Source organism: Sapajus apella, unplaced genomic scaffold, assembly GCF_009761245.1.
Source record: "Sapajus apella isolate SASKATOON/1434 unplaced genomic scaffold, GSC_monkey_1.0 scaffold62, whole genome shotgun sequence".
Classification (NCBI taxonomy): Eukaryota; Metazoa; Chordata; class Mammalia; order Primates; family Cebidae; genus Sapajus; species Sapajus apella.
In genome coordinates this window covers 13,081,095-13,108,560 of record NW_022437002.1, presented here as the reverse complement: position 1 = coordinate 13,108,560, position 27,466 = coordinate 13,081,095, and the positions used below count along the sequence as shown (strand labels likewise).

The 27,466-nt window shown below is 37.9% G+C and overlaps 1 protein-coding gene across 17 annotated transcripts in view; it reads left to right on the top strand.

Annotated features, from left to right (window-relative positions):
• The window catches only part of SCMH1 (Scm polycomb group protein homolog 1), a 237,750-nt gene that overhangs the window by 89,977 nt on the left and 120,307 nt on the right, over positions 1-27,466 (top strand). For all 17 annotated transcript variants that reach the window (XR_004259472.1, XR_004259473.1, XM_032247143.1 and 14 more), the window contains one exon: positions 25,769-25,857. Coding sequence is in view for 15 of the 17 variants with exons in the window: in XM_032247143.1 (XP_032103034.1) it covers positions 25,769-25,857 (89 nt within the window). In the remaining 2 variants the exon portion in view is untranslated. The remainder of the gene's footprint in view (positions 1-25,768; positions 25,858-27,466) is intronic.

Sequence of the window (27,466 nt, the reverse complement as noted above, 5' to 3'; positions counted from 1 at the left end):
AAATTTTGCAGATTGTCTGTCTCTTTCTCTCTTTTTTATCAGTTTTTTTTGAGTCAGAATCTAACTAGAATCCACACATTACAGTTAGTTGATATTTCCTTTAAGTTTTTTAAAATATATGAGTTCTCCTCTGCTCTCATTTTTTTTTTTTTTTTTGCAGTTTACTTGTTAAAAAAAAAAAAACCTAAGTTGGCCAGGCGCAGTGGCTCATGCCTGTAATCTTTGGGAGGTCGACTTTGGGAGGTCCAGGGAGGCAGATCGTGAGGTCAGAAGATCAATACCATCCTGGCCAACATGGTGAAACCCCATCTCTACTAAAAACACAAAAATTAGCTCAGCATGGTGGCCTGCACCTGTAGTCCCAGCTACTTGGTAGGCTGAGGCAGGAGAATCACTCGAACCCAGGAGGTGGAGGTTGCAGCGAGCCAAGATTGCTCCACTGCTGGACTTCAGCCTGGTGACAGGGTGAGACTCCGTCCAAAAAAAAAAAAAACTAAATCATTTATCTTTTAAATTTCCTAAAATTACTTTTTGTTGATTGTATCCCCTGTGGTATCATTTAACATGTTTTGCTGTCCTCTAGTTCCTAGAAATTGGTAGCTAAACCTAGAGAGTTGATCAGATTCAGGTTCAGTTTTTTCATAAGAATATTTCATAGGTGATGACATTTATTTCTCTCAAGAAGCGTATAGTCTGGTTGTCTCTTGTTTTATAATGTAATATAATGTAGCAGTCATTGCTGCTTATAGTCTAGATCAGGGTTGACAAATTTTCTTGACAGGACAGATAGTGAATATTTTAGGCTTTATAGATTATACGTTCTTTGTTATAACCACTTAGCTTTGTCTTTCTGCTAAGGCAGCTGTTGACAATACATAAACAAATATGGCTGTGTTCTAATACAACTTTGTTTACAAAAACAGGTGGTCAGCCTGCTGACTGTAGTTTGCTGCCTCCTGATGTAGATCTATAATTCATATGGTTACCAAATGCAAAAATTTAATCCTGCCATTCTGTCTTCATAAATTAATGGAATATGTCTGTTAAAATAAACTTTTATCAACTGTTTAGTTATTTTGAGATACACAGGAAAGACAGTTTAAATGTGTGCCTTATCTTTTTATTTACCAATTTTCAGTGAATTGGTTTATTAGCATCCTTTAAGAATATTTAAGGAGGATTTTGTTGCTATTGCTTAATATCATAAGCTCAAAAATTTATACATATTTGTTGTGTTTCACTCTATCACACCAGTTGTCCTTATTGACGCTTGAATTATCCCATCTTTTGCCAGAAGGAAACTTATCAAGTTGTCTCCTAACTTTTTTCATATACTATTTGATACTATTTAATATCTCTCTTGGATTTTTTGAAATTTCAACATGTTTGAGGTTCATCTTATACATTTTCTGCCCCGAATACAAAATCAGCTAGTTCTTCTAGGTTCCTGTGCTCCTTTTATTGATAAGTGGTATTTAGAGACCATAATCAGAACACTAGAGTGCTCAATGCTACTAGGTTGGTCATCCTTTCTAGTCTTTTTGGTACAGAAATGCAGTAACTACCTTTTTAAAAAATATATTGCCATAAAACATCATTGGTTCATACTGATACTGTTTACTAAGGGACAGAGGTGTTTTTACCAACTTCATCTCTACTGTCTTAAATTTGTATCTCCTTTGTACCACAACAAAACCCTAGTTTTCCATGTTAACACAATAACTCATTTGCTTTATCCCCTAACACTCATTTAGCAGGCTCCGAATAACAGTACCAACACTACCACCAGTTTAGTTATTGATAGGGTTTGAGTTATTTACATTTTTTTCCTTATGTGTTATAAGGATGTTTAGATTAGTTCTAACTGGGTGGCTTTACCACCAACTTGATAACTAAGGCTCATTTGCTTCATTTTATTTTTTATTTTATGGAATTGCTTTTTAAAATTTAATTTTACTTTATAAATACATTGTGTGTGTGTGTGTGTGTGTGTGTGTGTGTGTGTGTGTGTAATCCTGAAAAGTCAAGCCTATAAAACAAAGTATATTCAAAGTATACTCAGAGAAATCCTTTTCACCTTGTTCTTTCCTTCTGCCATAGGTAACCACTTTTTTTTTTAATCCTATAGTTTATCCTTCAATTTTTAATGTAGGGGTGTGTCTGTGTGTGTCTATTCCTTGCCTTTTTTCATTTAGTGAGATGTCCTAAAGATGACATTGCAATAACGTAGAGATGCTCTTCATTCCATCTTACACTGCACTGTATCATTGTTGCACTACTTTATGAATCACTATTTAGAAGCATTTGAGAGGCTAGTAAAAAATACAAGTTCTCAGGAAAATAGTGAGCAGGTAAATCAAATATTTCCAAAAATTCTCCAGAAACCCTCAGATAAAAAAGGAAAACAATCCACTCATAACTCATGCCTAAATATAACTAGGAACCAAGAATACCACAAATATCAGTTACTTGTTAGTGGGGATATAAAAATCTGAAACCAGCAGAGCCAGTACCAGACTATACCATAATGAAGAATTCATGTAGGTGGAAACTGTATAAAAAAGGGTGAGAACAGTGGGGGCCTAGCACAGCTATAATTGCCCCCAGAAAGAGATAGCCCCACCCAGAATGGGAAATGCTGAAAACGGAGCTAAGACCTTGTGGATGAGAGGACACACTACTAGAACTGGAGAGGAGAGTTGAAGTTGAAAGTGAACTGCAGATAGCAATCATGGGAAGAAAACTTCCTTTGTGGAAGAGGAATAGTTAATAATAGGAAAAAAAGACAGCAAGGGGTAGAATTTAGGGTTACAGAGAATAAAAGGCATACCACTCTTCTCATTCTGTCTTAAACAGGTCCATCTATTAAAGAAATTATATTTCACTATGCCAAGTCATGACCCAAGTTCCCTACCAATAGAACCTTTTGTTTTTTGCTGGTCTGGGAAAATTTAAGACATGTAAAAATGGCCAGGAAATAGCACTCAACATTTATAAAAGGCTTCTATATGAAGAAAAACATAAGATGAGGATAAGCTACTGAAAATGTTTCTAAAACTAATGACTAATCAGGGGAAACCTATTGTGTAGCAACTCAAGTTAAACAAGTCTTAGCAGACATGAAAAAAATACCTTGAATCATAGGTTGTAAAAGCCAAGCTAGAAATACACAGTAGACAAGAAGATGTGAAAATAGAATTGTCCAAACAAAAAGCAAAATTGTCTCAGTTGAAGACTGAATTCCAAGGTGAACAAGACAATAGACTCAACTGAAAATGTAATAAGGAACATTAAGGAGGGAAATAAGAAGGCAAGAGAATAAAAATAAATATTAGAAGAGTTTAAAAAGTATCTCAAAGGAATTTTTAGATATAGAAGATAATCAACAAAAATCCAATATGTGTATGTGTGTATGCATATGTAACTGGAGCCCCTAAAGAACATAAACAAAACAGTGGAACAGAACTAACACTTAAGGAAACTTTACAAAAATTAAAGCAGACCTGTACCTTTAAGAAAATTTCTTCTAAACTTCTGGCAAAAAAAGCCAAGTCTTTTTACAAGGTGAAGAAAAATCAAGTTTGCAGCTGTTTTTCAGGTATTGAGATTGTACTGAAATAGTTTTTGGCATGCAGAACTCAGGGAATAATATAACTCCAAGCCCACTCTGAAAAATAAATTAATTAGAGAAAGCTCTTCATCGAAGCAAGGGATGATCAATCTAAGACAAAAACAAAGCGAAGGACAAGAGTAGAATAGTGTGTGTGTGTGTGTGTGTGTGTGTGTGTGTGTGTGTGTGTGTGTCTGAGTCCAGTGAAGAGAGAAACAACACAGTAATTTGAACATACAAAGTTTAATATAGTTGTTAACTGTAACAAAGGATTGGAGTAATAAGGGATCATTTAGTAAAGGAAAGAAAACTCTAAAGAATATAGGAGTAGCAATCATAAAGAAAAGCCAGTCCCTGAGGTTGAGATAAAGTGCCCAAGGAAAAGTCTCTCCTCCCCCATCCTCAGGGCTGAGGTATAGGGCTTTGCTCTCTCAATGATAGAGAAATCATTCTGGTGCTTTGTTGGTGGAACTTCCTAGAAACTCCCTTTACGGTGCTCAGGAAAGCTGTTCATTGATAGGTATCTATCTACAGGAACTCTACTATGCCACTCAAAGTGGGGATAAGGATGCTGCTCCTGCTGGCCACTGGTTATTACTGACTGCTATGCACTGCAGGAAACCAGCACTGGAGAAGACAGGAAGGCTGTAGGAACCTGTCAAGCAAATAAAACTGTAACCAGGAAGCAAACCCATTTGTTTCTGTAATGTTTTCAGATGAGATCCAAGGACATCACTTAAAGCTGATAAACCAAATAATAGAATCATAAGTAAGGAAAGGGGGAATTAAGGTCATTATGAAATGTATCATTAATAAAAGTAACTACTAAAACAAAGATCCAAAACTTTCTAAATGCCAAAAGAACAAAAAGATCAAGAAACAGATTACATAGAGAAATAGATGAGCTAAATATGGAAATCACAGGAAACAAAACAATGTGACAGATTTGAGACCAAATGTATAATTTATATTAATAAATGTAAATTGATTTAGCTCACTTATTAAAAGAAAAATGTTTTCAGATTAGTGCTCAAAGTAAAACCCAACTCTGTGCTGTATACAGGAAACATTTACGAAGTAAAGTGATGCTGGGAGCAATGGCTCACCACTGTAATCCCAGCTCTTTAGGTGGCCAAGGTGGACAGACCACCTGAGGTAAGGAGTTCAAGACCAGCCTGGTGAAACCCCATCTCTACTAAAAATACAAAAATAAACCAGGCATGGTGGCACATGCCTGTAATCCAAGCTACTCAGCAGGCTAAGGCAGGATCATTGCTTGAACCCGGGAGGAGGTTGTAGTGAGCCAAGATCGTGCCACTGCACTCCAGTCTGGGTGAAAGAGCTGGACACCATCTCAAAAGTAAATTAATTAAATAAGGTGAATCAGGAAGGCTAAAAATAAAAGGATAATCAAGGGTAAACCAAGGAAATGCAAACATTGTAATATCAGCTGATGTTAAACAAGATAAAATTCAGATGCATTAAACAAGACAAAGACACTACTTTATAATTCCTTTCTTTTTCTTTTTCTTTTCTTTTCTTTTTTTTTTGAGACAGAATCTCACTCTTATTGCCCAGGCCAGAGTGCAATGGTGCAATCTTGGCTCACCACAACCTCCTCCTCCCAGGTTCAAGTAATTCTGCCTCAGCCTCCCGAGTAGCTGGGATTACAGGCACCTGCTACCATGTAGCCCAGCTAATTTTTTGTACTTTTAGTAAAGACGGGATTTCACTATGTTGGTCAGGCTAGCCTCGAACTCCTGACCTCAGGCGAGCCACCGTGCCTGGCCTACTTTATAATTCTTAAAGGTGCAATTCACAATGTAAAGGTCATAGTTATAATATTTTAGTACCAAGCACAACAAAGCATCTGTCTTCATAAAGTGGAATCATGGGAGATGCAAACAGATGCAGACAGACATACTAATGAAGGCTTAACACACCTCTTTCAAGGTAAGACAGGTCAAGAGGACAAAAAGTAAAAGTATAAAAGGCTTTAATAAATAACATAGATCTTGTGTGTGTATGTATGCATGTCAAACTTTACATCCTTATAAATGATCTGCCTGAAAATTAAAAAATCTAAATATCTCTTAGTTGAAAAGGGGAAATATAAACAAAAATTGAAAAATTCCTAAAACACAGTGATAAACATACATGAGAATTTTGAGATATAATTAAAGCAGTACTTAGAAGAAAATGCATTATCTTAAATATTTGACATCAGTAAAAATGAAAGGATGAAAATTAGGATTTAAATTCCCAATTCAAAGAGCTAGAAAAAGAATTACAAAGCAAGAAGGAAAAAAGATAAAGGAAATTAATGAGGTAGAAACAGAAAAGCAGTTGTTTAAAGTTAATTCAAAGTACTGGTTCTGGCCAGGCATAGTAGTTCATGCCTGTATCTCAGAACTTTGCAAGGCCAAGGCAAGAGGATCACTTCAGTCTAAGAGTTCAAGACCAGCCTGGGTTACATAGCAAGACAAAATGTTTTTTAAACTTAGCCCAGTATGGTGGCATATGCCTGTTGTCCTAGCTTTTAGGAGGCTAAGGCAGAAGGATTGCTTGAGCCCAGGAATTCGAGGTTGCACTCCAGCCTGGGCCACAGGGTGAGATACTGTCTCAAAAAAATTAAAAGTACTGTCCTTTGGGGGAAAAATATCCATGAAATAGACAAACCACTGGTTAGCATAATAAAGAAAAAAGGAGAGTAAGCACAAATACAGAAAATAAAAAATGACAAAGGGAAAATATGCAAATAAGTTTAAAAAGTTAGGTTGAAGTGGGAAAATACTGCTTGTCAAAATTAACTTCAGTACCTTTACAGTATTTAAACAGATATAGAAAACATAGCTGGGCATGGTGGCTCACCTGTGATCCCAGCAGTTTTGGAGTCCGAAGCAGGCAGATTGCTTGATCTTGGAAGTTTGAGACCAGCTTAGGCAACATGGCAGAACTCCATCTCTACCAAAGAAAAAAATGACAAAATTAGCTAGGTGTGGTGGCTCATGCCTATAGTCCCAGCTACTTGGGAGGCTGAGGTGGGAGGATCACTTGAGCCTGGGAGGTGGAGAGTGCAGTGAGCTGAGTTCGTATCACTACACTCCATCCTGGGTGAAAGAGCATGATTCTGTCTCAAAAAAAAAAAAAAAAAAAAGTTTTCAAGGAACTGTACCTACAGTCAGCACAATGTGCAGATTATTTCACAGGGAAATTACCAAACCTTAAGGAGCAGATAATCTTAGTGCTACTTGACTTGTAGTTCAGCAGTACACAGCAGAACTTTCTGTGATGGTGGAAATATTTTGTATTTGTTCTATATGATCTTCATCAGCCACATACAGCAAGGGAGTGAGCACTTGAAATAGCTACTGTGACTAAGGAACTGAATTGTAAATTTTATTTAATTTAACTTAAAAGACCTTGTGTTACTCCATTCTCATACTGCTATAAGGACATACCAGAGACTGGGTAATTTATAAAGATGAGGTTTTATTGATTCGCAGTTCAGCATGGCTCAGGAGGCCTCAGGAAACTTACAATCATGGTGGAAGGGGAAGTAAACATGTCCTTCTTTACAGGGCAGCAGGAAAGAGAAGAATGAGAGCTGAGGAAAGGGGGAAGCCCCTGATAAAACCATCAGATCTCATGAGAACTTACTTTCACAAGAACAGCATAAAGGAAACTGCCCCCATGATTCACTTACCTCCTACTGGGTCCCTACTGCCACACATGGGGGTTATTGGAACTACAATTCAAGATGAGATTTGGGTGGGGACACAGCCAAAGCCTGTCAGGCCTCATGTGGCTAGTGGCTATTGTACTGAACAGTGTCATTCTAAATCACAGAAAAAGAAAAGCATCTGAATTATTTTTATGAGACACACAGAACTTTGATCCCTAAACTGATTTATACACATGTACACACACATACAGATATATAATCTCATGTATGAATACTATTATAAATTTCCTAAATATTAGGAATTAGAATTTAACATATTTAAAATAATTCATCAAGACATAATAGTAGGTTGGATTTTGGGAAGAATGAAAATATTTAACTTTAGAAAAATCATTCAGAGCCCTTTTCCCCATCTATGAAACAGGAAAAAAAAATAGAAAAATCATTCATAGCTAAGGAATAAAATCATACGAGCTTTGAAAAAATTCAGCACTCTACTAGCAAAAATATAAATAATAAACCAGAAAATGGGTACTATATACTTAACTTGGAAAGAAGTATGTTAAACTCAGTACTAAAGCCAACATTTTACTTAATGGTTTAATATAACTTGATAGAAGATATATGGAAAACAAGCTCCCATTTACAATAGTAAATAAGGGGTGAGGGAAAACTAACAAGTGTGCAAAACTTACATAAGGAAAACTTTAAAACACCTGACCAAAAAGCATGATTAAAAAATAAGTCATAAAATGGACTTTGTCAAAATTAAGAACTTCTGCTCTTGAATAGACCCTGGAAAGAGAATGAAAATACAGCCTACAGACTTGGGGAAAAATATCTGCAAATCATTTAATTAACAGTAATATTCTCCAAATTGATCTATAGATGCAATGCAATCCCTATCAACATCCCAACTGCCTTTTTTGTAGAAATTGACAAATTGGCCGTAAAATTCTTAGAAGGGACCCAGAATAGTCATAGCAATCTTCAAAAGGGAAAACAAAGGTGGAGGACTCACATTTTCTGATTTCAAAACTTACTACAAAACTCTAGTACTCAAGACATTGTGGTTCTGGCATGAACACAGACATATAGAGCCTTGAATTAGAATTGAGAGTACAGAAATGAATCCGCCAATTTATGATCGACTGATTTTTCATAAGATAGTCATTGGGATTTTCAACAACTAGTTCAGGAACATCTGGATATCCACATAGACAAAGGTGAAGGTGGACTCTACCTCTATACTATATACAAAAATTAATTTCAAGTGCATCATGGACCTAGATATAAGAGCTAAAACCAGAAAACTCTTTGAAGAAAACATAGAAGGAAATCTTTATGATGTATTAACATTATACAACACCAAAAACATAAACAAAAGAAAAAATAGATAACTTAAGCTTCATCAAAATTAAAAATTGTTTGTGTTTCTAAGAACATCATCAAGGAAGTTAAAAGCCACACAGTGGGGAAAAAATAGGCAAATCTGTGTAAGCAGAAAGTAGATTTGTGGTTTATAGCATCCAACTTGAAGGGGGAGTGGGGAGTGGCTGCCAATAGGTATTGGGTCTCTTTGGAGGACTGATGAAAATATTTTAAAATTAGACAAAGTGATGTTTGCACACTTTGTATATTCACAGAATACTAAAAGCCATCGAACTGTATACTTAAGAGTAAATTTTATAGTGTGTGAATTGTATCTCAGTGAAGCTAATTTTTTACATTTACATATCTAATTCAGTTAATGCTAGAAAAATGACACATGCATGCAAAAGAATGAAACTGGACCTTAACCTTACTCTGTATACAATAATTAACTCAAAATGTATTAGAGGCCTGACTGTGGGGGCTAAATCTATAAACTTCTTAAAAGCCTTATGACATTGGATTTGAATATGATGCTAAAAGCACAGGCAACAAAAGAAAAAAATGGGTAAATTAGACTATATCAAAATTCAAAACTTTTGTGCATTGAAGGACACTATTGACTTAGTGAAAAGGCAGCCCACGGAATTGGAAAAAATCATTTACAAAACATGTATCTGATAAGGGGTTAATATTCAAAAAATACTTTTAAAAACTACAACTATGTTATTCAAGGTTTACAATATTTAAAAAATTAAAAACAAAACTCCTAAACCTCAACAACAAAAAACCCATTTCAGAAATGAGCAAAGGACTTAAATAGATTTTTCTCCAAAAAGATACACGAATGGCCAATAAGCGTGTGAAAATATGTCCACAATCACTAATAATTAGGGAACTACAAATCAAAACCACATTGAGATAACACTTCACACTCATTTGGATGGGTATTAGGAAAAAAACAGAAAATAACAAGTGTTGGTGAGGATATAGAGAAGTGGGAATATCCATTTTTGATAGGAATGTAAAATGGGAGTTTCTCAGAAAGTTAAAATACCATGCACCTATAGTACCAACTACCTGGAAGGCTGAGGCAGGAAGATTGCTTGAGCCCAGGAGTTCAAGGCCAGCCTGGGCAACATAGTGAGACCCCACCACTTTTCTTAAAAGGTGAAAGTAGAATTACATGATTTAGCAGTTCCATTTATGGGTATATACTTGGAATGAAAGCAGGGACTTGGGCAGACATTTGAATACCCATGTTTAGCAGCATTAGTCACAATAGCCAAAAGGTAGAAGCCACCCAAGTGTCCATTGATGGAAGAACCAATAAAGAAAATGTCACATATACAGAAAGAGACGGGGGGCTGGGGAAGAGAGAGAGATGCAATGGGAATATTATTCAGCCTTAAAGAGGAAGGAAATTCTAACACATGCTACAATATAGGTGAATCTTGGAAACATGCTAAGTGAAATAAGCCAGTTATAAAAGCACAAATATTGTATGATTTCACTTAGATGAAATATCTAGAGAAGTCAAATGTATTGAGACAGGAAGTACAATGGTAGTTGCCAGCATCTGGGGCAGGAAGAAATGGGGAGGTTAATAATAGGTACAGTTTCAGTTGGGGAAAATGAAAATGTTCTGGAGATGGATGGTGGTGATAGTTGCCCAATAATGCGAATGGACTTAATGTCACAGAACTGTACAGTTTAAAATGATTAAAACTGTAAATTTTATATATATTTTACCACCATAAAAAATTACCAGGCATGCAAACAAGCAAGAGAAAAGCTAACCAATTACAATTAGAATCCAGAAATCACAGATTGTAGAATTAGTAGACAAGGACATTAAAGCAGTTGTTTATACTGTATATGTTCATGAAGATAGAGGAAATTTTGAGCATCAGGAGTAGAGAAATGTGGGATTTAGATTTAGAAGAACCAAATTGAACTGTAGTGGTGGAAGATACAATATAATATCTCAAATGAAGAATAAACTGAATGGACCCACAACATATTACTGCTGGAATTGCTGCAGGAGGAAGATCAGCAAACTTAAAAACAGCAGTGTCAACTATCCAAATGCAACACAGAGAAAGAGCTGAAAAAGAAATAAAGCATCAGTGAGTCATGGAACAACTTCAAGCAGCCTATAACAAGTGTAACTGGAATCCTGAAGGAGGGATAGGGTGCACAATAAGAAGTTATTTGAAAAATAATGCCTGAAAAATTTTTGATTACTATAAAAACTATAACTTTACAAATCAGAGAAGCTCAATGAATCCCAAGCAGGAGAAATATCAAACAAACCACAATTATCAAATTGCTGAAAACCCATGGTAAAGAGAAAAATCTTAAGAGCGGCCAGAGAAAAACAAGCACATCATATACAGAAGAACAAAAAATGCCGGCAACTTCTGGTCAGTAATGGTGCAATCCAGAATATAGTGGAGCAACATTTTTAAGTTCTAAAAGGAAAAGAAATTGTTAAGCTAGAATTCTATACCAAACAAAAATGTTTTTCAAAAATAAAAATGAAACAAAGACATTTGCAGTCATACAAAAGCTTAGAGAATTAATTACAAGCATATCAGTACTGCAAGAAATGTTAAGTGAAATCTTTCAAGCAGGAGCAAAGTGATAACATGGAAAAAATGGATCTCTGCAAAGCGATGAAGAAAATTTGTAGGTAAATATAATAAAATTCTAGGTACATATAGTAATTCAGAAATAGCTAGGAACTCCTGAAAGAGAAGAGCAGCGTGCAGAGAGTATTCCCATTGGCTATTAAGACATGCTTTAAAGGCTCTATAATTAGAATTATATGGAACTGGCACATGAATAGACAGGCTGAGCAGTGTAAAATAATAGCAAATCCAGAGATGAATCTGACTGTATATGAAAATCTGCTATATGTTAAAGGTAATATCATAGTCTCCTGGGCTATCAATGCAGTACAACAGACTGCATGGTTTCAACAACAGAATTTATTTTCTCATAGTTCTAGAGGCTGGAAAGTCCAAGGTCAAGATTCTGGCAGGGCTTGGTTTCTACTGAGAGCCCCCTTCTTGCTCGCAGACAGCCACCTTATGGCTGCCTTCTCACTGTGTTCTCACAGGAGAAGGAGGAAGGAGGGAGAGAAGTGGAGGGAGAGGGAGAGAGCTCACCATAAGGCCATGGTGCTATCAAATTAGGGCTGTACCCCATGACTTCACTTAACCTTCATCATCTAACAGCCCTGTCTCCAGGTACAGTTATACTGGGGATTAGGACTTCAACATACTAATTTGGGGGATGGAGATTCAATCCATAGTAGTTGGCATATTAAATAGGGGTAAAATCAACTTTTTCACAAATGACATTGGAATAAGTTGATATAGCCATTTGGAAAAGATACAATTGAATCCATATATCATAGCATATGTCAGAATAAACTGCAGATGAATTAGAGGTCAAAATGTAAAACAAAATGACTATATAAGCACGAGGAAAACACCGATTCCTTTATAAACTTGGGGTAGAGAAAGCCTTTTTAAATATGACCCAAAATCTAGATAAGTGGATAAATTAGACTTTGTAAAATGTTTTTAGGGAAAAAATACTCAAAGCTAAAAGACAAATGATAAATTGGAGAAAATATTTGCAACATAAAGCACAGATAAATCTTCCTAATTCATAAAGAACACTCATAAATAGAAATTTTTAAAGAGGCCAGGAACAGTGGCTCACACATGTAATCCCAGTACTTTGGGAGGCCAAGGTGGGCAGATCACAAGGTCAAGAGATCGAGCCCATCCTGGCCAACATGGCAAAATCCCATCTCTACTAAAAATACAAAAAGTAGCTGGGTGTGGTGGCGTGGCCTGTCGTCCCAGCTACTTGGGAGGCTGAGGCAGGAGAATCGCTTGAACCTGGGAGGTGGAGGTTGCAGTGGAGATTACGCCACTGTACTCCGGCCTGGCGACAGAGCCAGACTCTGTCTCAAAAAAAAAAAAAAAAAGATTAAAACCTACAGAAAAATGATCTCAAGGCATGAATAGTTGATAGACGATAATACAAACGGTTCTCAAACATAGGAAAACACACATCACTCAAAATAAGTGCAGATTAAAACCACACTGAGATAGTCTTTCTTACCAGATTGACAAAAATTGAAAAGCTTGAGGAGACAGCAAGGCTGTGGGGAAATAAGCATTCTCATTTTTTTGCTGGGGATATGCAGTATGGTACAATTCACAGTGGAGAGGGAGGGCATACAATTCAGCAGTATCTGAGAAAAACCATATGTGCCTTTATTATTTGACCCAGGGATCTCACTTCAAGAATTTGATTTTAAAGATATTCTTCCACAAAAAATAAAGCAACATGCACATGGTTATTTTTTTGCAACATTAAGAGCTTTATTGAATGTAATATAGTATATTAACACAATGAGGTACTATTCAACCATAAAGTAGAATGAGGGAGATCTCTATAAACTAATGTGGAGTGATTTTCAAGATACATCGTTAATGTGAAAAAAGAAAGTTGCAAAAAGTATGTATGTTAACTTTTGAGAAAGAGAAGGGGAAATATGTATGTATACACATATACACACATATATAATATACATGAAATTATATATTTTAAATTTATTTTCATAAAAAGAAACACAGGAATATTAAGCCAGAAAATAATGAAAAGAACACCTATTAGGTATGTCTTACAATAAGGTAGAAAGTACTGGGATAAGAGTGAGGCTTTTGAGAATACCTTCTTAATATTCTTTTGACTTTTGAATTATATATTTTATTTAAATAAAATTAAACTAAAAATGATGAACAAAGCAAACCCTAAAATTGATAAAAAAAAAAAAACAAAGCTAAATCAAATGGATATCATAACCACATTGAAAAAAGTATTAATTCAAATAAATTTTTAATATAGAGCTTTCACAGTACACTTTTAATATGTGGCATATTCTAAGGGAAAAATGGACTGAAAAATGGAAGAAATTCTGACTTCTTAATAATGTTTTTGGTTTTGGCATGATCATCTGAGACTAATTTGCAGATACCGAAAGTAGAGCAAATGAATAAATAAGATTTTAATGTGGAAAAGAAAAAGATGAGGAAGAACCCTTTAGTAGTGGATTTGAATTGGAGAGTATCTGTATCCACTCTTGACTTTAAAATGTATTTATATGTATGCATCCTATTCAAGTAATACATATGTAACATATGATTTGTATATGTATGTGTGTATACATACGTATTTTCCAAGCACCGTTCATTGGAAAGGCCTAGAAGCAATTACATCTCAGTGGCAATGAGCACACCTTGATTTTGGTTTCTAAATCTCATTCCCCACCAAAAGGAATCATGGCTACTTGGAGAAATGGCTGATTCCAAAGCTGAGTGGAAGAAAAAATATAAGGTGAATCTGAAACGTCTTATTATGCCAGAAAGCAAAGAAATCTCAAAGAGCCAGGCGCGGTGGCTCATGCCTGTAATCCCAGCACTTTGGGAGGCCTAGGCGGGTGGATCACAAGGTCAAGAGATCGAGACCATCCTGGTCAACATGATGAAACCCCGTCTCTACTAAAAATACAAAAAATCAGCTGGGCATGGTGGCACGTGCCTGTAATCCCAGCTACTCAGTAGGCTGAGGCAGCAGAATTGCTTGAACCCAGGAGGTGGAGGTTGCAGTGAGCCGAGATGGCGCCATTGCACTCCAGCCTAGGTAACGAGCAAAACTCCATCTCACAGAAAAAAAATAAAAAAGAAGTCTCAAAGAATAATAGGAACATACCAAAAGAACATAGGAGCAGCTAGAAGGGGCCCTAACTACCCAAAACTGCAACAATATAAGTATCAAAAAGTATAATAAAAATAAAAGAATGATGTTAATGGCATCCATGGATCCATGTGATACACAGTGAAAAATATTTAGGCTGGGCATGATGGCTCACACCTGTAATCCCAGCACTTGGGGAGGCTGAGGCAGGAGGATCCCTTGACCCTAGGAGTTTGGACCAGCCTGGACAACATGGCAAGACCACATCTCTAATGAAAAACATTAAAAATGAGCTGGACATGGTGTCACACACCTGTGGTCCCAGCTACTTGGGAGGCTGAGGTGAGACTATCCCTTGAGTCCAGGGGGTCAAAGCTGCAGTGTGGCATGGGTGACAGAGAGAGAGAGAGACAGAGAAAGTAAGTTAGTTCGAGGGAAGAAATCTCCTCTACAGAATGCCAGCTAATATAGAAGGAATGAGGCCAGGCACACTGGCTCACACCTTTAATCCCAGCACTTTGGGAGCCCGAGACGGGTGGATTATATGAGCCCAGCCTGGGCAAATAATGAAACTCTGTCCCTACAAAAAAAAAAAAATATATATATATATATATAAAAATTAGCTGGTCTGCTCAGAGGGATCGCTTCAGCACAGAAGTTCAAGGCTGCTGTGAGCCATGATTGCACCACTGCACACCAGCCTGGGTAACAGAGCAAGACCCTGTCTCAAAAATAAACAAGCTCTTTAGCATGAATGTAATTATGAGGAAACAATCAGAAAAAGTCCAAACTATGGGACATTCTGTAAAACATAACCCAGACTCTTCAAAAATGTCAATGTGTAATACAAAGCAAACAAAAGGCAACAGGACTACTCTACATTAATTCCACATTAAAGGAGACTGAAGAAACGTGACAACTAAATTTAATGTGTGATTCTTGATTGGATCCTGTATTTAAAAAAAAAAAAAAGTTTTAAAGAACATTTTGGGGACATAAGGATATTTTTAATTAAATTTTCTGAGTGGGATAATATTGCAATTTTGTAGGGGAATGTCTTTGTTCAAATATACTGTTTTATTTAGGAGTGAAGTGTCATGATGTCTCCAACTTTCATAGTTCGTGGAGGGAAGTAATACATGTAGATGAAAAGCTATGTGGGAAAATGTTAATAGTTGTTAAATCTAGCTGAAGGGTACATAGTTGTTGATTATTTTCTATAGGTTTACAACTTTTCAAAATAAAGTTTTAAAAATAAAATTATACATATAATTGTACATACGTGTGTGTGTTCTTGTTCCCTGGTCCTTCTCTGGACTTCTCCCTAGAGTTGCTGAATCAGAAGTTCTAGGTAATGGGGCTTGGGATTCTGCATGGCAAAATGACTCTCCCAAGATTCTGACACAACTGGTGTATATTTGGAAAGCATTGCTCTAGAAGAGCATCCTTTTCCATTACAATATTGTATGGTGTATATATGTACGTATGTGTGTTCTAGTCTCACATACGTACATATATACACCATACAAGATTATAATGGAAAAGGATGCTCTTCTAGAGCAATTACTCTAGCAGTAATTGCTCAATAAGGGCTATTACTCCCTTGCAGAGGAGTCTTCCAAGGATAGAAGGTGTAGTAGGGTAGAATGATTCTCCTCAGTTAAAGTTACATCAAAGCTGCCACTCTTCTCAGAGCTCCGTTATTACTGACTGATTCTTCTACTTAATTCTGTGATTGTTTCTTCTAAAGAGGGCTATCTAGAGCATAGGTCTCAAACTTGGCTACCTGTTGAAATCACCTTGGGAACTCTTAAAATTTTCAGTGTCTAGGCCTTCAGTTAAATAAGAATTTCTGGGAGTGGATCTGATGTAGTCTTTAAAGTTTCCCGGGGGGATTGCAGTGTCCAAGTTTGAGAGTCATCGAGCTAGAGTAGAAGCTAGCCTGTAATGAGGTCCCTAGTCAAATGATGCAGGATCTCAGTGAAAAACTGCTTACCCAGCAAATTTAGTCACATGCTCTAGTATATACAGTGACTTGAAAGGAATCCTTCATATGTTTCTGTCACTGATCAATTCCTGGTGTGAATGCTGTTCTGTTACCTGCCACCAGAGGGCATGGACTATTAATAGATTATAGTCCTGCTGCTCCGTATGTATATATATATGTATGTATATATGTATTGAGGTAGAGTCTTGCTCTGTCACTCAGGCTAGAATGCAGTGGCACAATCATAGCTCACTGCAGCCTCAACCACTCCAGGCTACAGCACTCATCCTGCGTGAGCCTCCCACGTAGCTGGGACTACAAGCACATGACACCATACCTGGCTAATTTTTCTATTTTTTGTAGAAATGAGGTCTCACTATGTTGCCCAGGCTGGTCTTAAAATTCTGGGCTCAAGTGATTCTCCTGCCTCAGCCTCCCAAAGTGCTGGGATTACAGGTGAACGCCACTGTGTCCAGACTGCTGCTGCACACTTAAATCCAGTTTCATCAGTTAGCTAGTTTAAATAGCTGGACCCTAGCTTATCCAGTTGTCCCGTAGTCTTGGGAACACCTAGAAGCACTTTAGAACTGGTTCTTTATGGTTTTAAAAAATAAATCATTAGTAAACACAGAAGACTTGCAAACTGTGTTTGGAATTAAAAGAGATCTGACTTTGTAATATTAGCCACTCACTACCTTAGTTGTGTGGCTACTGGTAAATTGCTTTACCTTGACTTTTAACCTTGAGTTTCAGACCGGGCACGGTGGTTCATACCTGTAATCCCAGCACTTGGCAGATCACGAGGTTAAGAGATTGAGACCATCCTGGCCAACATGGTGAAACCCTGTCCCCCAGCTCTACTAAAAATACAAAAATTAGCTGGGTGTGGTGGCGCATGCCTGTAATCCCAGCTACTCGGGAGGCTGAGGTGGAAGAATCCCTTGAACCCTGAAGTCAGAGGTCATAGTGAGCTGAGATCGTGCCACTGCATTCTAACCTGGTGACAGAGTGAGACTCTCTCAAAAAAAAAAAAAAAAAAAAAAAAAAACGCACTTGAATTTCAGTGGCCTCACCTGAAAGATCATTAATAAATTCTGCCACATGTGGTTTTTGTGGATTAAGTGGAATAACATAATAAAGTATCCATCAGTTCCTGGCACCCATTTAATAAGTAGAGGGTTTTTTCCTTAATTCAATAAAACTCTCAAGGATCTTGTATTCTAGTTGGAGAAAACATACATATTTCTGAAAAAGAAAATTCAGATGGTAATAAGGGCTAGAAATAAGAAGGAAGCAGGATAGATTTAGGAGGCTATTTTAGGTAGAGTAGGCAAGGAACACCTTTCTGAGAAAGTGATGTCTCAGCAAAGAACTAACTGTAAAGAGTTGATTAAAAGGTATTTGAGGCAGAGGGAAACAGCTTGGTGTATTTGAGAATAGAAAGACCAATGAATGAGGGTACAAGGGAGTGATAAGAGATGAGTAATGAGGAGTAAGCAAGGTCCAGATCATATAAGTCTTGTAAACATGAATAATAAAGAGTTTAGATCTATTTTGGGTCGTGAAATATAAACATAAGGTAATGTGACCTGATTTATATTTTTTAAAAATATTCTTCTGGGTGCAAAAATAGAGGCCTGGGGTTAGAAGGCTGTTGCAGTTGTCTAGGCAAGGTCTGACTCTGAGTTAGATTAGGGTAATATAGCAGTGGAGATGGTGAAATGTGGGTTGATCTAGGACACATTAAGTGGGAAAGCCATCAAGACTTGCTGACTAATTGGCTTTGGTGGGTGATAGAAAGGGAGGAATCAAGGATAACTTTTAGTCTTTTTGGTCCGAGCACCTGGATTCAATAAGGGGTGCCACCTATTAAAATGAGATGGGATAACTGGAGGAAAGAACAAGTTTGGAGGGAATAGTAGAATCAAGGGTACTGTCTTAGACTTAATCATTTTGTGATTTCTTAGACATCCAAGTAGAGTTATAGAATAAGGTAGTTGGATATATGAACATGAAACCCAGAACAGAGGTTTGGGCTAGATATATAAATTGGCACTCATCATTTGACAGGAAGAAAGTAGGGACCGAGAGAAGAGACAACCAATGACTGAGCACTGAGGTACTTCACATTTAGAGGTTAGGATTTCCTCTTACCTAGCTGTCCTTTTTCTTATAGACACCCTAGGTCACTGCCTACTTTGAGAAGAGTCTCAAATTGTTTTTGTCTTCTTTATTTTCTTTCTTTCACAAGTTGATGACTCCAACTCTTACCTAGAGACAGTGTGGTAGGACTGAGTGATAAAATATTTGAAGATATTAATGTGATTATTAGTTTTGAAAGTTCTGGAGACGGAGTAGTTGGGTTCAAATCCTGGCTCTACTATTTACTAATTTACTAACTTTGGATAGTTTACTTGATTTCTCCAAGTCTCAGTTTTTTCATCTATAGTTACAAAATATTAGCCAATATTTATCTAACCTCTGCCTATATGCAGGCAGTGTTTTAAGTCCTTTGCATGTATTAGCCTATTTAATCCTTAGAACAACCCATTGATTCTTATCCTCTGCTGTTGTTGAGGAAACTGAAGCTAGAGAGAGGTTTTGTAATTTTCCAAAAGTTCTATACCTGGTAAGCGGAAAAGCCGGATTTAAATTCAAGCAGCCTGGCACCAGAGACAGAGCTACTCTTCTAGTATCTGATTCAGAATAGCAGTAGTGATCCACTGAAATTGCTTAGCACAAGGAGCCTGGCTCATGGTATGTGTACAATAAATGTTAACTTTTGGAGGCAACATAATGTAATAAATGAGAACCAAATAACAAGTCCTAGGGTTCTAGCCTGACACTATAAGATTGGCTTGTGTAACCATGAACAAATTTCTTAGCCTTTCTGGACTTCGGTTTTGTCATCTGCAGGATCTTTGTACTTCATGGACCCTGAGGTCCTTTCAATGTTAAAACTATCTACTATCTATGATTACCCAAGAATATTGAGATAAATTGTGGATATACTTGAATTTGAAGGGATAGAATCCCACATCACCTAGCGGGCTGAGGAATAAGATACCCTAGCAATTTATTGGGTTCATAATGTTTCTGCTTTGCTCCTGAACTCTTTTTTTTTTTTAACTATACTTTAGGTTCTGGGGTACATGTGCAGAACATGCAGGATTGTTGCATGGGTACACACATGGCAATGTGGTTTGCTGCCTCCATCCCCCTGTCACCTACATCTGGTATTTCTCCCCATGTTATCCTTCCCCGACCTCCCCCTCCCCTGCTGTCCCTACCTTGCCCCCCTCAACAGACCCCAGTGTGTGATGCTTCCCTCCCTGTGTCCATGTGTTCTCATTGTTCAACACCCGCCTATGAGTGAGAACATGCGGTATTTGATTTTCTGTTCTTGTGTCAGTTTGCTGAGAATGATGGCTTCCAGATTCATCCAAGTTGCTACAAAGGACATGAACTCATCTTTTTTATGGCTGCATAGTGTTCCATGGTATATATGTGCCTCATTTTCTTGTCCAGTCTATCATCGATGGGCATTTGGGTTGGTTCCAGGTCTTTGCTATCGTAAACAGTGCTGCAATGAACATTCGTGTGCATGTGTCCTTATAGTAGAACAATTTGGCTCTCTTGTTAGTCTGTTCTGCTAGGTTTTGAGTTTTTTTGATCTTGCTCCTCTAGCTCTTTCAATTTTGATGCTAGGGTGTCAATTTTAGATTTTTCCTCGCCTCTCTGGTGGGCTTTTATTGCTATAAATTTTCCTCTAGACACTGCTTTAAATGTGTCCCAGAGATTCTGGTATGTTGAGTCTTCGTTCTTGTTGGTTCAAAGAACATCATTATTTCTGCCTTCATTTCATTGTTTACCCAGTCGACATTCAGGAGCCAGTTATTCAGTTTCCATGAAGTTGTGTGGTTCTGAGTAAGTTTCTTAATTCTGAGTTCTAATTTGACTGCACTGTGGTCTGAGAGACTGTTAAGATTTCCATTTTTTGCATTTGCTAAGGAGTGATTTGCTTCCAATTATGTGGTCAATCTTAGAGTAGGTGCCATGCAGTGCTGAGAAGAATGTATATTCTGTGGATTTGGGGTGGAGATTTCTGTAGATGTCTATTAGGTCCGCTTGGTTCAGATTTGAGTTCAAGTCCTAGATATCCTTGTTAATTTTCTATCTCCTTGATCTGTCTAATATTGACAGTGGAGTGTTAACAGTCTCCCACTATTATTGTGTGGGAGTCTAAGTCTCTTTGTAGGTTGTTAAGAACTTGCGTTTTGTACCTGGGTGCTGTCGTATTCGCTGTGTATATATTTAGGATTGTTAGTTGTTCTTGATGCATTGATCCTTTACCATTATGTAATGCCTTTCTTTGTCTCTTTTGATCTTTGTTGGTTTAGAGTCCATTTTATCAGAGACTAGGATTGCGACTCCTGCTTTTTTTGTTGTTGTTGTTCTCCATTTGCTTGATAAATCTTCCTCCATCCCTTTATTTTTAGCCTATATGTGTCCTTGCACGTGAGATGGGTTTCCTGAATACAGCACACTGATGGGTTTTGACTTTTTATCCAGTTTGCTAGTCTGTGTCTTTTGATTGGGGCATTTAGTCCATTTACATTTAAGGCTAATATTGTTATGTGTGAATTTGATCCTGCCATTTTGATGCTAGTTGGATATTTTGCCCATTAGCCAATGCATTTTCTTCATTGTGTCTATGGTCTTTACCATTTGGTACATTTTTGGAGTGGCTGGTACTGGTTGTTCCTTTCCATATTTAGTGCTTCTTTCAGGAGCTCTTGTAAGGCAGGCCTGCTGGTGACGAAATCTCTCGGCAATTGCTTTCCCATAAAGGATTTTCTTTCTCCTTCATTTATGAAGCTTAGTTTGGCTGGATATGAAATTCTAGGTTGAAAGTTCTTTTCTTTGAGGATGTTGAATATTGGCCCCCACTGTCTTCTGGCTTGTAGGGTTTCTGCAGAGAGATCTGCTGTGTGTCTGATGGGCTTCCCTTTGTGGGTAACCTGACCTTTCTCTCTTGCTGCCCTTAGCATTTTTTCCTTTATTTCAACCCTGGTGAATCTGACAATTATGTGCCTTGGGGTTGCTCTTCTTGAGGAATATCTTTGTAGTGTTCTCTATATTTCCTGGACTTGAATGTTGGCCTGCCTTGCTAGTTGGGGAAGTTCTCCTGGATAATATCCTGAAGAGTGTTTTCCAAGGTGGCTTCATTCTCTCCGTCACATTCAGGTACACCTATCAAACATAGATTAGGTCTTTCACATAATCCCGTATTTCTTGGAGGCTTTGCTCTTTTCTTTTCACTCTTTATTCTCTATTCTTGCCTTGTTTTATTTCATCGAGTTGATCTTCAATCTCTGATACCCTTTCTGCTGCTTGGTTTATTCAGCTATCGAAACTTGTCCATGCTTCGTGACGTTCTCGTGCTGTGTTTTTCAGCTTCATCAATTTATTTATATTCTTCTCTAAGCTGTTTATTCTAGTTAACATCTCATCTAACCTTTTTACAAGGTTTGTAGTTTCTTTGCATTGGGTTAGCACATGTTCTTTCAGCTCTGAGAAGTTTGTTATTACTCACCTTTTGAAGCCTGTTTCTGTCAATTCATCAGATTCATTCTCCATCCATCTTTGATCCCTAGCTGTTGAGGAGCTGTGATCCCTTGGAGGAGGAGAGACGTTCTGGCTTTTGGTGTTTTCATTCTTTTTGTGTTTCTTCCCATTTTAGTGGTTTTATCTACCTGTGGTCTTTGTAGTTGGTGACTTTCAGATGGGGTCTCTGAGTGGATGTCCTTTTTGTTGATGTTGAAGCTATTTCTTTCTGCTTCTTAGTTTTCCTTCTAACAGTCAGGCCCCTCTGCTACAGGACCGCTGGAGGTCTGTGCCAGACCCTGCTTATCTGGGGATCACCCACGGGGGCTGCAGAACAGCAAGGGTTGCCGCTGGTTTCTCCCCTGCTGTCCTCATCCCACCAGATGTGGGCCTGAGCTCTCCTTTATGAGGTGTCTCTTTGGGTATATGGGGGTCGAGGAGTTGCATGAGAAGGCAGACTGTCCCTTATAGGAGCTCAAGTGCTGTGCTGGGAGGGAGCTCTGTTGTTCTGTGCAGAGCTACTGGGCAGGTATCTTTAAGTCTGCTGCAGCTGAGCTCATAACCGCCTGTTTTCCCAGGTGCTCTGTCCTAGGAAGGTTGGCTTTATTTATAAGTTCCTGTCGTGCTGCTGCCTTTTATCATAGATGTCCTGCCCCGCACGGAGTAGTCTAGTCATGGTCTGCCAGAAGAGGTGTTGCTATGCTGCACAGGCTATGCCCAGCTGCTATGTGAACTGCCTTGGTAGTGGTGGACTGCCTCAGTAGTGGGGAATGCCCTTCCCCCGACTGAGCTGGACCATCCTGCATCCAGCTGCACTTGCTGCAAAACTCTCAATCCAGAGTGTTTCAGATTGCTTGTTTTTGTGGGGGTGGTACCTGCCTAGCCAGATTGCCTGGCTTCCTGTCACAGCTCCCTCCCTTTCAGTTGAATGGGTGGCTCTGTCTCCCGGGTGGCTCTGTCTCCCAGGCATTCCAGGCACCAGTCAAAACGGCTGTGTAGACTTGTTTGAGTTTCTGTGCACTGACCAGGCACCAACTGGACTGAAACCCCTGCACTGAAAACTCGTGGTGCTTTTCAGCCTAGGAATCTCCTGGTCTGTGGGCAGTGAAAACTTGTTTGGAAATGCAGTAAGCACTCACCTTCTGCGCTGTTCTCGATGGGAACTGCACTGTGGAGCTGTTCTTATTCAGCCATCTTGGATCCTCTTTCTCCTATACTCTTGAAGAATTCTGATGGTAGTGAAACATAGTAAAGAACCATAAAGTTTGGTATCTAACCACCATGTATTGAAATCTGTCTCCACCATTTACTACCATGACCCTAGACAAGCTAGTTCTCTGATTTTTCATTTTTTGTCTGTAGAGTAGGTATAATAATAGTGCCTACTTCATGTTACTATTTCAAATATTGAGTAATAAATGGCATATAAAATGTTTAGTACACAGTAAGCATTCAATATATATTAACTATTATGATAATATTCTAATGATTCCCAGCTGAGAGGATTTTTTTAGCTCCTTAAGCTCCAGATGCGATGGAAACCCCTAAGTAACCCCTACCTAAAAAGTGGAATTGGGAATTACATGGCTAGGCACTCTAGTCATTGATAACTAAAGGCATGAAACCCGAATTTTCTAATTGTGCAGGCCTCCATATACCAAGGTGTACAGACCACCTCTCTAAAACAGTAGTGCCTTGCTTTTCCTTATCTATAGGTGTACCAAACCATTCATTGCAAAGCTGCTCTGGGTTTGGCTTGCTTCAGACCTTCCCTGACCTAAGGAGAGTTGTTTTCCCACATATACAACACGTCTGAATTTCTGGAGAGATTTAATTTTTATTAAACCACAGTCAAAACAAGAGTAGCAGTTTAAAAACCCAGCTCAAACCAGGTTGGGGAGGGAAAAAAGGAGGAGGCAGGAATTATTAACTCATACAACCAAGAAGTCCAAGACTTTATCTGGTGTTGAGTGTCTGAATACAGGGTTTTAAACAGTATTATATCATTTCATTCCATGCCATACCTTGGCTTTATTCTCAGGACTGTTCTCCATGTAGCAGTGCCCAAACTGCAAACACCTTTATGGGCATGTAATCAGAGAAAGAAGCATTTTCTCCTCTAGCATCAATCTCATGTCAGAAAACAATTGGCCTAACTTGGGACATAGACACATGTACACTCTTGGTCTAGGGGAATTTGAGGCTCTTAAATGGCATTGTATTTTAAGCCATGGGCAGGTAGGAGAGGACCACATGGCTGACGTCCCCACCAAATCATGTGGAGTTAGGGTGTTTTTTTTCCCCCTAAAGGGAAAAAAAGTTGGGCAAGCAAAAAGGAAGTGATGGCAGATTTAGATTGAGTAATAATAATGTCCACATTGCTGTCACCTTTGTTGATATGGATGGGCTGTCCCAAGAAATCTCTTTACCTTGGGAAGGCTGGCTTAGCCTAGCCAGCTTTGGGACTAAAAGTTTAAATAGTATGGAGTGGTAACTCTTTTTTGCTTGTATTTTCTTGTTGTCACCTCCTCCCCCTAAATTTAATTATAGTTATTAATTGATACTTGATTTGAAAAGCTGATTCTTCCTTTTTCATTTTACCCATATATTGCCAGTTTTAAAGTGTGAGCTCGGGGGTCAGATTGCTGAATTTTAATCCTGTCTTTTCGTTTGCTCACTTTGAAATCTTAAGCAATTTATTTAACTTTAAATGAATTGTACCTGTTTCCTCATCTATAAAATGAAGATAATATCTACCTCTTTGGGCTGTCTTGAGGATTAGTCAATAGAAAGCGATTGGCATAGTGAACAGTAAAATGCTCAATAATATCAGATACTGCTGCTGCTGCTATTTCCACCTTTGCAGCTTGGGCGCAGCTTATCTATTCTTTTGTCTGGAGTAGCAAGGCTGAGGTAGTTTGGGAAATATCAGAAAGCATTAGGTTTTGTTATCTCAGGATGCAGAGTTGAAGCAAATCAAAAGAAGCACTTGGGGCTCTAATTGGAAGACCTAACTCTAATAATGATCTTATTTTTATAATTCATTAAGTGGTACATTCTTATTGACATTTATGATGGATGATAATGGACAATTAACCTCTCTAGGCTTCTTTTTACTCTTTTGCAAAATGAAGATTTTTGGGATAGGACAGTTCTCTCCAAGGTCATTCCTGCGTCGTTAGTTGTTTAAATAAACAATGAATATCAAAAAGTATTTTGTACTTGGTGTGTGTATGTGTGCGAGGCAGAAAGTGATAAAGAAATAGTTAGTTTATATTAAGATGAACCAAAATGATTTACTTATGTATTGGGTTTATTAGTTGGTGGGTTTGGTTTCTTCTTAAGGGATTATTAGATCCCCTTTCATACTCTACTGTCCAGATCATCTCTAAGTATTTGTTAATCCTGTCACATCTTTTTTGGATTTTTCAAGGAAAGTATTCTAGGCATTATGTTATGTGTTCTGAAATATTTGTCTCAGGAAACTTGGTTTGGAGACTGTCCCACTATTTACCTTGGACAATGTTAAATTTCCTCTTATGTGCCTTATTTTCTTCATCAATCTAATGAGGCATTTCTTCTTTTTAACCCTTAAGTCCTTTCTTAACAGTCTGTGATTCTGTAACTATCACAGCATAGGAGTAACTGGATTCCAAAAGCAGAAGTTGATATCGCTATTTACTTTTTAAACATGTTTTTAATCTCTTGCCCAATATGCTTGCTGCAGGATTTCGGCTGAATGCATCTTCTTGGCCCATGTTTCTTTTGAAGACGCTAAATGGAGCAGAGATGGCTCCCATCAGGATTTTCCACAAGGTATGCTATCCCTCAGATCACCCACTCCAAGCTGCTTAAGGTCAAATATTGAGCCTTTGATGTCTACGTTATACTTAAGGACCAAAGATGTCTTCTGAGAAATTAGTTCAGTAAGATTTTTTAGTAGTTTATGAAGCAGCAATTATCCCCAGAGGAATATATTAGACTATAGGTCCCATATATTAGATTATATGGTTCTAGCTGCCAATAATCTCTGCCTACAATATATTTGGGACTTTATATATACTATCTGATTTAATACCCACAGCTAATTTTATGAACTAAGAATTACTATTTTCATTTAATAGTTAAGGAAACAAATACTTTCGAATTAGGAACTTGCCCAAGATCACATGGCTAACAAGTGGCAGAACAGGGACCCAAAACCTGTATTTGTTCTTGTTTCTCAAGAAGTGAGGCAGTCAGTCTACTATCAGTTGAATTTTCTAATGGGGTAAGAGTTACTGTAAAGGGTATTGAATTAGGTTTGCCTTTGCTGCTAGTTAAGTCTCAATGCTAAGAGCATCCTGCTTCTGCATTACCTAGCACCTATGTAACTCAGGAGTAGTTCTTGTATTCTTTGGGACTAGAAATAAAGATGAGTTTTAGACTTTGTTACGCCAACTGTGCAGTTAAAATTTTAAAGGGATCTGCCAAAAAAACTCCAAGTAGAAGGTTTAACTTCTGGATCAGTGGAGGAGGAAAGTGGAAGAAAACTCAGTTGATTGAAAAGGAGAAAAAAGAACTTTGGAAATTCAAGTTAAATAGAAACATAGACAATAAGATAGTTGTAATAATTCAGATACATCAATTATCATAAGAAATGAGCTTAAGCTCATTATAATCATACATAGATCAGATTTTTAAAAATCTAGCTATATGCTGTTTATAAGAGACACTAAACATAATGACAAAAATGTTGAAAGTAAAAGAGTATCTACAGAGGCTGGGGATGATGGAAAACAAATTTTAAAATTAAAAAAAAAAAAAGAAAACAAAAGAATACAAAATATGTGCCAGATGAACGTTTATCAAAATAAAGCTGGTATAAACTATACGGAAATCACACAAGACTTTGATACTAAAAGTCAAAATGATGGTAAAAGCATTGAGTCCAGGAATTTGAGAGCAGCCTGGGCCACATGTAGCAAGACCCTGTCTCTAGAAAAAAAAATTTTTTTTCTTGAGACGGATTTTCGCTCTTGTCAACCTCCACCTCCTGGGTTCAGGCAATTCTCCTGCCTCAGCCTCCTGAGTAGCTGGGATTACAGGCACGCGCCACCATGCCCAGCTAGTTTTTTGTATTTTTAGTAGAGACAGCGTTTCACCATGTTGACCAGGATGGTCTCGATCTCTTGACCCTCGTGATCCACCCGCCTCGGCCTCCCAAAGTGCTGGGATTACAGGCATGAGCCACCGCACCCGGCCTAGAAAAATTTTAAAAATTAGCTGAGAGTGGTGGCACATGCCTGTAGTCGTAGCTACTTGGAAGGCTGAGGTGGAAGAATCGCTTAAGCCCAGGAGGCTGAGGCTGCAGTGAGCTGTGTTTGCACCATTGCACTCCAGCCTGGGTGACCAAGACCCTGTTTCTAAAAATAAATAAATAAAA